Source organism: Cucurbita moschata, unplaced genomic scaffold (genome assembly GCF_002738365.1).
Source record: "Cucurbita moschata cultivar Rifu unplaced genomic scaffold, Cmos_1.0 Cmo_Scf00012, whole genome shotgun sequence".
Classification (NCBI taxonomy): Eukaryota; Viridiplantae; Streptophyta; class Magnoliopsida; order Cucurbitales; family Cucurbitaceae; genus Cucurbita; species Cucurbita moschata.
This window is the reverse complement of record NW_019268528.1, coordinates 1,639,323-1,651,014: the sequence shown is the minus strand read 5'-3', so window position 1 is coordinate 1,651,014 and position 11,692 is coordinate 1,639,323. Positions and strand designations below refer to the sequence as shown.

General features: G+C 32.8%; 1 protein-coding gene and 2 pseudogenes across 1 annotated transcript; all 3 read left to right on the top strand.

Moving 5' to 3' along the window:
* The first annotated feature begins 505 nt into the window (after window positions 1–505).
* On the top strand, window positions 506–4,954 carry LOC111450812 (annotated as a pseudogene).
* An 89-nt stretch (window positions 4,955–5,043) lies between these two features.
* Window positions 5,044–5,683, top strand: LOC111450811 (annotated as a pseudogene).
* A 2,145-nt stretch (window positions 5,684–7,828) lies between these two features.
* LOC111450404 (TMV resistance protein N-like) lies at window positions 7,829–11,583 on the top strand. The gene is made up of 5 exons (XM_023090503.1): window positions 7,829–8,273; window positions 8,364–9,477; window positions 9,576–9,851; window positions 9,988–10,950; window positions 11,026–11,583. The coding sequence occupies exons 1-5, from the start codon at window positions 7,906–7,908 to the stop codon at window positions 11,524–11,526; spliced, it is 3,222 nt and encodes a 1,073-aa protein (XP_022946271.1). The 5' UTR covers window positions 7,829–7,905; the 3' UTR covers window positions 11,527–11,583.
* Window positions 11,584–11,692: the final 109 nt, after the last annotated feature.

Here is an 11,692-nt window from a genome sequence, read left to right as displayed (position 1 = left end):
TTTTTTTTTTTTTTTTTTTTTTTTTTTTTTTTTTTTTTTTTTTTTTTTTTTTTTGTAAACTCACAGTACAATCAATTCCACTAAGATCATTTTAATGTTTTTGTGAGCGTGCAAGAAAATATTATAGCCTTACAGATTATAAACTCAAAAAATACAAAATTAATTAGTTAAAATTATTAATAAATTATTCTCATTGATTAATTCAATGTCATTCTACTCTTATTAATTCAAGAAAATATTATTAGCTCTTATGGATGAACTAAGAACATGGACAAAGACCAAGCAAAGTCTTTATAAAATCCATTCAAGAAGAAAAAATAAAATAAGGGTGAGTCGTCATTTCCATCCTAGTATAAGTAAAAAATATATATATATATATATCAATAAAATATTATAAAATTTGTCTTATAGTATCATTAAAATTTGTTCAATCCATATGTGATAAAGTACCAATAAGAAACAAGGCCTGTTCGATTAGCCAAAAGCGAGTATTCCACATTAGATAATGGCACAACCAAAAGTCAGTATTTCATTGAGATCGTAGCTTAATTTCTTCGGGTGCATGACGGTGAAGTTCTGGGATGGTCTTAGGTCGCGGAATAGGAAGTCACAAACAATAGATTATTTCAAGATTTGTAAGGGTGGGTGGTATAAAAGAAGATGATATCAGAGAAGAACCTCGTTGGCAATGTACGAAACATGTAGAGAGTGGAGATTTCGTTGTTTAATGTATGAAACATGTAGAGAAGTTGTTATGAATGTGTAAGAGTTCAAGCCCTACTAGCATATATTGTTTGTTTTAGCTCATTACGTATCACCGTTAGCCTCACAGTTTTAAAACTCGTCTACTGGAGAGAAATTTTCACAACCTTGTAAGGAATGCTTTGTTGCCCTCTTCAACTAATGTGGAATTTCATGGGACCCTATGCGAGGATTGTGAGATCTTACATCGGTTGGAGAGGGGAGCGAAACATTTCTCATAAAGTTGTACAAACCTCTCCTTAGCATAGCGTTTTAAAAACCTTGAGGGGAAGCCCGAAAGGTAAAACTCAAAGAAGACAATATTTGTGAACAGTGAACTTAAACGGTTATAGAACGAGCTAAAAACAAGAACAAAGAGAAAAAAAAATCCTTTAAAAACAAATTTAAGAACAAAAAAAAGGAAACAAGGGTGAGTCAACATTTCAATCGTATAAAAAGAATATCAAGTAAAATAGTTTTAAAAAATACTTTTTGATATTTTATTAAACATGTGTGAACCAACTATGATCAGTAATTTCCAAGAAACTTTCACAACTTTCTTGACTTTGATGCTTCTGGTTTACTCGCATGGTGGGCTCCAAAGTTTCTAGTAATATATCAAAAGAAATTCAAAAGGCAAAGCCAAGGAAACTGTCAAGAAATTCCACCAACACTCATTATGTCTTCTACTTATATCATCAAAATTTTACCCAAACTACTTTCAATAAAACAGTCTACATTCAAGTGTTTCTCCAACATTTTAGAAATTATTTTTACTTTCTGATTGGCTCTTCCATTGCTATGGCAGAATCATCGACTTTGTTTCCAAATTTCAAGTGGAGTTATGATGTGTTTTTGAGTTTTAGAGGAGAGGATACTCGATCCAATTTCACCAGTCATCTTGACATGGCTTTGCGATAAAAGGGAGTCAACGTCCTCACAAACGACAACCTAAAAAGGGGTGAGAAAATTTTTGAATTCCTCTACGGATCTATAGAGGAAACTTTGATTTCTATTGTTATACTCTCTGAAAATTATGCATCTTCTTCCTAGTTCCTAGTGTCTGGATGAATTGGTGAAAATAATCGAGTGTAAGAAATCAAAGGGCCAAATAGTTTGGCCAATTTTCTATAAGGTAGATCCATATGATATACGAAAACAAATTGGAAGTTTTGGAGAAGCATTCACTACACATGAAGATAAGTTCAAGACGAAAATCCAAATTTGGAGGGAAGCTTTAACTCATGTTGCTAACCTAGTTGCTGTAATAGCCCAAAAATAAATAAAGAAATTAACAAATAAAAATAATTATAAAAAAAAATAGTTAAAATAATAAATAAATAAATAAAAATTAAAGAAGAAAAATATTTGGTAACCGATCCCTCCTCCTTCCTTCAATCTCTCACCACTCCTTCCCTAAAAATAAATCTTGGCAACAAATTAGGAATTTCTCTCTAAAAACAAAGGCAGATTTACCCCGAATTTCTTCTTCCTACAAAAACAAATAGAAAAAAAACAAAAGATTTAAACAGACTTAGTTCGGCCAAAAGAGATATGTCCAGGTCAGTGTGTTAAATCTTCCTTTTATTTTATTAAATAATACTAATTTGGTTACAGTTATTTAGTTTTGAATTAGAGATTAAATGAAAAGAATTCTGTATGAGGTTAGGAAATCAAAACCAATTATATTTTAAATCTACTAAATTGTTGCAATGATTTAGATTGTAATTTTATATGAATTATAGGAAAAGAATATAATCAAATGAATTCAATTAAAAACTAAGAATATAATTGTTAACTAAATAAGAAGGAAGACAAAGAAAATAAGAAAAAATGAAATAGAGATAGAAATCTAGAACACTGTTAACTGAAAAGAAAAATAATAATAAAAATAAAAAGGGAAGATTTGGAAGTAGGAATAGATTAACAAAATTGAATAATACCTTCTTAAAAATAATTACAGAAGAAGAAGGGAAGATTGAGGAAAGATTTGTTGAACACAATTTAAAAATAAAATAGGAAATATTAGAGGGCATGGAACTCCCTTAAATTTTGTCTAACCGTAAATATTAGAATTTTAACCATGTAAACGAGAGAAATAATTTGATAGAGTTCAAACTTGAAACTGATGTCATGAGCTCGCATAGGTTGACTTGGATTTCAAAGGACGGAATCGAACTTTCATTAAGGATATATTCGTGACAACGACTTAAGCTAACCAGGTAAGTGACCTTACTATCGGCATGGTTATATTGATGTTGACACGTGCCCTGTGGTTCTGCATGCGTCATATATATTGATATGTGTGAATTGTCTATGGATCGATGTGCTTCCTATATGTTATGTTATGTTATTATATGTGGTTTGTATGATAATAATTATGGTACGATGTGCTCAAGGATATGTTTGAGATAGAATACGAGAAGGATGCACAAAATGAAATGTAACGATAGAAGTAAGTTACGTTCATGAAACGTTAAGGTTATGTTACATACCGGAGTGCTATGGATAGGAGAGATTGATGAAAGAATACGGTTAGGTTATGGGTAGAAAGGGATAGGTTTGTGATAGATTGATAGAACGATAGTGTTATGGTAAGTTAGAGAACGATATGACTATGAAGTGTTTACGTTATGACCTGTTTATGATATGGTACATTGTATGCTAGATTATTGTGCTTAAGTACGAAATCATGTGAACGTGAATGTATGTTATGTATGCTGCTTAATTGATGTGATATGTTATGCATGTGACGATGTGTGGCCCTTGTACGAATATGGCTTGTTTGTATGAATATTTGAATGTAACTGTATGAATTGTATGACATGAAATACGGTAAATTGCATGAAACATAACCCCACTAGGAATATGTATATATGTAACGAAATGAGAATGAGAATGACATGTAAGCATGAAAACGTGATACGAGGTTATGTTCATTAATGATAACTGTAGGACTAGTGAGATCTCATGCATATTGTGTGTTCATGCATTTGGGGAGATACCCCTATCCCATCACGAGGGTACGGACGCGTACATCCAATGGCAGGACAACGATCGTTATGCCTTGCATAGCGCTGCCATGACGGTTCTAGTTTTAACGGGTCCCGGTATAAGGGCTCCCAGAGTATGCCCACCGGCTAGGGACAGCGGTGTGCGAACTAGCTGGTGAGCCCATACTCGCATGTATGGGCTGCATGTAGAGTATATGGTACACGTCCACGATTATCTGTTAGGATTACACCGTAGGGAAAACGAAACGAAACGAAAGATAGGTCCCATCATTTCATTGCATGTGATTGTTGCATTTAACCCCAATAGTGGGGTCACTTACTGAGTATTTCTTTAAATACTCAAGCCATGTGCTACTACATTTTTCAGGTTAAGGCAAGGCATTCCTGTACGGCTGACGACAGTATCGCAACTCGAGATCATGGCACATGCATAGGATAGTGGTATTTATTTTCTTAGACTTAGGATAGAATAGGATGTTTTAAACTTAAATGCTTATTTATTTTATTTCAGGTCTTTTGTTGCGTCGTTTTAAAGATGTTTTCGAAACACGTAAGTCTATGGCTGTGTTTTAAGTTAAAGGTTATGTTCTATGGAATTTAAATGAAGTCTTCTGCATTCAATGTTTATGGTACGTATACAGTAGCGACCTTAAATTAAGTAGAAAATTTTGGATCGTTACAGTTGGGATCTAAGAACCAGGTATATAATGTTAAGAAATTTAACTCCATCTACTATTGCATCCAATATCTATCATCTCTAATTCTAATATTACATGGTTAACAACCGGAAGAAAGCTGATCTTATTCAAGATCTTGTTAAAAAAATATTGTCGATATTAAATCGTACTTGCACGCCCTTATATGTAGAGAAGTATCCTATTGAAATTGATTCACAACTAGAAAAAATGATGTTACACTACGATTATTGGACACAAGATGAGTCTAGTATTGGTGTTTACATGGTGGGGATATATGGGATTGGAGGCATTGGTAAGACGACTTTGGCCAAAGCTTTATACAACAAAATTGCTAACCAATTTGAAGCTTGCTTCTTTCTATCCAATGTTAAGGGAGCTTCAAAGCAATTCAATGGCCTTGTTCAACTACAGAAAATCCTACTCCATGAAATCTTAAAGGAAGATTTGGAGGTTGGAAATCTTGAAAACGGAATTAGCATCATAAGAAATAAATTGTGTTAACACAAAAAAAAAAAGTTGCTCTTGACGATGTGGATAAACTTGAGCAGTTGGAAGCATTGGTTGGTGGGCGTATCATTTACTTTCTATCCATGAATTTGATCCAGAGTATCATATTCAATGAAAGAAGGAATAGAAATGATGACCAAACCCCCCCCCCCCCTCCTTTTTTTGTTCTCTTCCATGTATTTTCGGATTGTCAAATGTCGAAGCATGTTGATCTTAGGTACTCTACTTTATTAGGGAAAATTCCTGATTTCTCTTCCGAATAAAATTAAGAATCATTCCTAAGTCAATTTTTTCTCTTGGTAAGCTTGTTACCTTAGACCTTAATCATTGTTCGAATGTTAAAAAGCTTCAAAGGCACCCTATATTAAAGTCTCTGAAAATTTTGAAGCTTAATTACGAAAAAAACTTGAGGAACTTCCAAACTTTTCTCCATTATCAAACCTTCAAAACTTATATTTCAACCATGGCACAAAATTAATAGCGATTCTCGAGTCTATTAGAGCTTTAGATAGTCTTCTTACCTTAAACCTTACAAAATGCACTAACCTTGAAGAGCTTCTAAGCTACTTTGAGTCAAAGTCCCTTCAATATTTAAAGCTATCTGGGTGTTCTAAGCTCGAAAAGTTTCCAAAAATCGCTGAAAACATGAAATCTGTAAGGTTTTTGGATTTGGATTTTAAGGCCATAAAGGAGCTAGACCTTGAAGGAGAACAAATTCTCTAATCTAATGTTGTCTAAAAACAAATCCTCGAGTCCACCTTCATTTCTCCATAAGTTTATGCCGTTATGGAATCTCCAATCAAGAAATTCAAACTTAGATCGTTGAGTAGAAGTCCAGTCAAGATCAAGCACAAGCAGGTTCATCTCTTCTCATTTCAATTCTTCTTTGAGTTTGTAGTGTTCTTATGCTTTATAGGTCATTATAAGTATTTATAGACATTTCATTCGAATGAAGGAAGAAATTTTGAGAAGGTTCAACTATCGTACTATATCAAATTCAATGAAAGTTAGCTTTCTACACTATCTCAATATGGAAACAACTTTGACTATCTATGTTTTGAGACATTGTGATGTGACTTTTGATGAAAATACTATGTACCAGGACAAAGAAAAGAAAAGCTCTGAGATTACGAAGCAAGTGGGAGTTGAACTTGAGTTGCAAAAAAACTCATCGGTGTTATTACATTAGAAATTTAAAAAACTCCTAAAACTCCTAAAACTGATGCCGAAGAACTAGAGGTACATTAAGCGACACCTAAGAAAGTGTTGAGAAGATCATCTAGAACTATCACGGGATAGATATTTCATCTTTATTACATTGTCGGTAGCTCCATCTCATAGTCACCATGGCTGGCCATGATAAGATCTTAATTTCAATTCCCAGATGAATGGCTACACTTGGACATATTAGGACAGTAAAGATGTGATGGAGAATAAGTTATGTAATAGAACTTGCAACGCCAAACGTGAAGAATTTGCAAAATCTGTACAGAAGTACTACAAGAAGCTGACCGAATCATGAAGAATTTGCAACGCGATTTGATTTTATCGTATAGATATCAACCTATGCGACATTTCCTTGAACATATTAATATAAATCAAAGGATCTCAACCATACCATATGAAATTCAAAAAAAAAATCGTAAAGAATAAGTCAAATTTCATTATATTGAACTTGAATGACAATTAATTTCCCTTTATAGAAGAATCATAGAAGAATCAAGTTTCATTTATCCCATAAGGATTTCAAGATAGGTCAAGCCAATTTCATTTATTCATGCAAATTCTTGATATAATTGAAATCTAAATTTATTGTGTTTCATATTCATGAATTTTGAGTTTTAAATTTTTAGATTACATTTATGTAGTGAATAATTAGGTCATAAAGTATGAAAGTTAGAAGTTTTGAAAGGTTTCATGGAAGGTCAAGAGTTTCATCTTGAGACACTATAAAACTATGTATTGTTTTTATAAAACATATTTGAAAAAATGTAGTAAAAATAGCATTTGTGCTAGTCTTAGGTTACATACTATCTTATTTTTTCTTAAAGTATTCTTATTATTTTGGAGTTATTGATTATTTTAGATCTAAAGATTATTTTTTAATATGGTTGTCGGAACCAATACACAAAAGTTACAATAAATCATCTTAATTTACGAATTTTAGTATTTATGATCTAGGGGTTTGTACTGATTCTTAAATCCAATTGGTTAAGCTTTATATATCATATATTCTATATGTATCATATATACATCACCATAAGTGAAATAATTATAAGAAAGTCGAAGAAAAATATGCATATGGAAATAATATAGCATACTTAAATAATTAATTATAAAATATTTTGAATTGCTAAGAACTTATACATTCAATCAAAAAGAATGATAGAGAAAAAAATGCAAGAAAAAGAAATGTTTGGCTAAAAGTTTATACCAATGATTTCAAGTACGTATCATCAAAACTTTTTTAGTTTTATGCTTTTCTCTAATTAAGATGTTGATGGTAGGGTTACCTCAAAAAATTTCAAAGATAAAGGCTAAAGAAATTGCACTAACAACTTTATATCTGGAATGGAATCGAGGAAAAAAATAATAAAAATTGAACCAAGGATAAGAGTTGTAATACTTTGATGCTTCTCTTTTTCTCACATGATGGGTCCAAATTTATTATAATACATCAAAGAAATTTAAAAGGAAAAGTCAAGGAATCAGTAAAGAAATTTCACCCACACATATTATATTATGTCTTCAACTTTTATCATTAAAATTTCATTTTACTTTCAATAAAAACTCTCTAAATCGAAGTGTTTTTATGCTTATTGATGTGTACTTCTATTGCTATGGCAGGATCATGTGTTTTTTCTCCAAATCTCAAGTGGAGTTATGATGTGTTTTTGAGTTTTAGAGGAGAGGATACTCGATCCAATTTCACGAGTCATCTTGATATGGCCTTGCGGCAAAAGGGAGTCAATGTCTTTATTGATGACAAGCTCAGCAGGGGTGAACAAATTTCTGAATCTCTTTTCCGATCTATAGAGGAAGCTTTGATTTCTATTGTTATATTCTCGGAAAATTATGCATCTTCTTCCTGGTGTTTGGATGAATTGGTGAAAATAATAGAATGTAAGAAATCCAAGGGCCAAATAGTTTGGCCAATTTTCTATAAGGTGAATCCATCCGATATACGAAAACAAACAGAAAGTTTTGGAGAAGCATTAGCCACCCATCAAGCTAAGTTCAAGACAAAAATCCAAATTTGGAGGGAAACTTTAACTACTGCAGCCAACTTGTCCGGTTGGGATCTCGGAACTAGGTATATATTTTTAAGTAATTTAATTCCATCTACTGCTACATCCAATCTCTATCATCTTTAATTTCTTTATGATTACATGGTTAACAACAGGAAGGAGGCTGATCTTATTCAAGACCTTGTTAAAGAAGTATTGTCGATATTAAATCTTATTTGCACACCCTTATATGTAGCAAAGTATCCGGTTGGTATTGATTATCAACTAGAAACTTTAAGGCTACACTCCCATTATTGGACGGAAGATGAGCCTAGTATTAGTGTTTACATGGTGGGAATATATGGGATTGGAGGCATTGGTAAGACAACTTTCGCCAAAGCTTTATACAACAAAATTGCTAACCAATTTGAAGCTTGCTGCTTTATATCAAAAGTTAGGGAAACTTCAAAGCAATTCAATGGCCTTGTTCAACTACAGGAAAACCTACTCCATGAGATCTTAAAGGAAAATCTAAAAGTTGGCAATCTTGACAGAGGAATCAACATCATAAAGCATAGACTGTGTTCACAGAAAGTTCTTATAGCTCTTGACGATGTGGATAAGCTTGAGCAATTAGGAGCATTGGTTGGTGGGCGTGATTGGTTTGGCCCTGGTAGTATAATTATTGTGACAACAAGAAACAACCATTTACTTTCTATCCATGAATTTGATCAAAAGTATGGTATTCAAGGAATGAATCATGATGATGCCCTTGAACTTTTTAGTTGGCATGCTTTTAAGAAAAGTCATCCACCAAGTGCTTACGTAGACCTTTCAAAACGTGCTACAAGTTATTGTAAAGGTCATCCTTTGGCTCTTGTTGTTTTGGGTTCTTTCCTTTGTACTAGAGACGACGAAGCAGAATGGAGAAGTATATTAGATGAATTTGAAAACTCTCTAAGCAAAGATATAAGTGATATCCTTCGTATAAGTTTTGATGGGCTTGAAGAAAAAGTAAAGGAGATTTTCCTTGATATTTCTTGTTTCTTAGTGGGAGAGAAAGTTGAATACGTTAAGAATATTTTAAACGCATGTCATTTCAATGCAGATTTTGGAATTATAGTCCTCATAGATCTTTCACTTGTAACGGTTGAATATAACAAGGTGCAAATGCATGATTTAGTACGACACATGACTCATAAAATAGTCAATGGTGAATCTTTTGAGCCTGGAAAAAGGAGTAGATTGTGGTTGGTACAAGACGTTTTGAAGGTATTTGCGGATAACTCAGTGAGTAACACTTGCTCAGACTTTCTTTAATTTACTTGTTTCCAATACTTGGTGATGGTTGTTAGTAATATTAAATTACTAAATTTACGAGTTTGCAGGGAACTGATGCAATTAGAGCCATAAAGTTGGAGTTGCCTAATCCCACAAAGCTGGAGGTGAATCCACGAGCGTTAAGAAACATGAAAAATCTAAGATTGCTTATCGTTCAAAATGCAAGATTTTCTACAAATCTTAAATGTCTGCCAGATAACTTACGGTGGATTGAGTGGCATGGATTTACTCAAGAATCTTTGCCATCCTGCTTTATTACAAAAAATCTCGTTGGATTAAATTTGCAACATAGCCTCATCAAAAATTTGGACAAAGTATTTAAGGTAATTATATTTCTTACTTTGTGTGATTGGAAGTTTCTTTATTGATTTTCTCAAAAAATTTGATAGATGGTAAAAGATTGAAGCTCGTTGATCTTATTTTTTTATAATAATATTACTTTTTTTCTATGTATTTTAGGATGGTACAAGATTGAAGGTTGTTGATCTTAGTTACTCTACTTCGTCAGAAAAATTTCCCAACTTCTCTGCATTATCAAGTCTTGAAGAATTGTATTTAATAGAATGTACAAGTTTAAGAAAAATTCCCGAATCTATTGGATCTTTGAATAAGCTTGTTATCTTAGATCTTAGATATTGTTCAAACATTAAAAAGCTTCCAAGCTACCTCATGTTGGACTCTCTCGAAATTTTGAACCTTAGTTACTGCAAAAGACTTGAAGGACTTTCGAACTTCTCAACAATATCAAACCTTAAAGGGTTGTATCTCAATAACTGTACAAATTTAAGAGTGATTCACGAGTCTGTTGGATCTTTGGATAGTCTTGTCGACTTAAATCTTGCACAATGCACTAAACTTGAAAAACTTCCGAGCTACTTGAGAATAAAGTCCCTTAAATTTTTAAATCTCTCCGGCTGCTGTAAGCTTAAAATGTTTCCAGAATTTGATGAAAGCATGACATCTTTAAATGTGTTGAATTTAGATTTTACGGCCATAAAGGAGCTACCTTCATCAATTGGATACCTTACTGAACTTCTTTCGTTAAACCTTCACGGTTGCACAAACCTCATCTCTTTTCATAGTACAGTTCATAGAAACTTCTTCGAGTTTAAAGTAAAGCCTATGTTTTTCCATCTCGCTTTTCTGAATCTTGAAAATTGCAACATGTCAAATGCCAATTTTTTGAAAACTTTATGTCATGTCACCCGTTTGTTACATAGTCTAAACTTGTCGAGAAACAAATTCTCTAGTCTACCTTCATGTCTCCATAAGTTCACGACCTTACAGAATCTCATATTGAGGAATTGCAAATTTCTTCAAAAAATTTCAAGCCTCCCTCCACATATAGAAAGAATGGATGCCACTGGTTGTGAATCGTTGGCTAGATGTCACAACTTTGTAGATATGCTATCAAGCAAGCAGGTTCGTCTCTTCTCATTTCATTTATCTTCCCGTTTCAATTCTTGTTTGAGTTTGTACTATTCTTATGCTTTATAGGTCATTAAAGGCATTCAGAGACATTTCATTATAATGAACGGAGAAATTCCAGAAAAGTTCTATCGAACGATATCAAATCCAATGAAGGTTAGCTTTCGACACTATCCCAATATGGAAAGAACTTTAACTACCTATGTTATGTTCAAAGTGGACAGAATGGAAAAGCTTCGAGATCAAGGGCATGCTGTAATTTCCTTTAACAAATGCTACAGCGATCAAGACAAATTTTCTTTTAATAGAGAATTTCCATCGTCAACATCAGAATATATGTGGTTAATATCAATTACTTCAAATATCAGTACTTCATCGGTTGCCAATGGTTGGAATCATGTTATAGTTTGGTTTGACGTTTTGAAATGCTTTGCAGCTACTGTAACTATAAAAAATTGTGGTATCCATCTCACTGATGAGATCCATGGGATACAAAATGATGATATTAGGGGGCCAGGGGTTATCTATACAGATTTTGATCGACTCAAGGAATTGGTAAGTGATGAGTGAGCTTACATCCTTGCCAAATTTATTGGTTGGCTTCTTGTGTTATTAGGTTACTTTTATCTTCTTTGGAGTGAGATTAGTGATTGTTTTGATAAGGCTTGATGAGTTGTCAAGTTTTTTTTTTTTTTTTTTTTTTTTTTTTTTTTTTTTTTTTTTTTTTTTTTTTTTT

Bases quoted from the DNA above. Each gene is read 5' to 3' on its own strand.
- LOC111450404 (XM_023090503.1), top strand. From the start codon at position 7,906: ATGGCCTTGCGGCAAAAGGGAGTCAATGTCTTTATTGATGACAAGCTC. The intron at 8,274-8,363 runs GTATATATTTTT...GGTTAACAACAG, and splicing joins GGTTGGGATCTCGGAACTAG to GAAGGAGGCTGATCTTATTC. The intron at 9,852-9,987 runs GTAATTATATTT...TATGTATTTTAG, and splicing joins ATTTGGACAAAGTATTTAAG to GATGGTACAAGATTGAAGGT.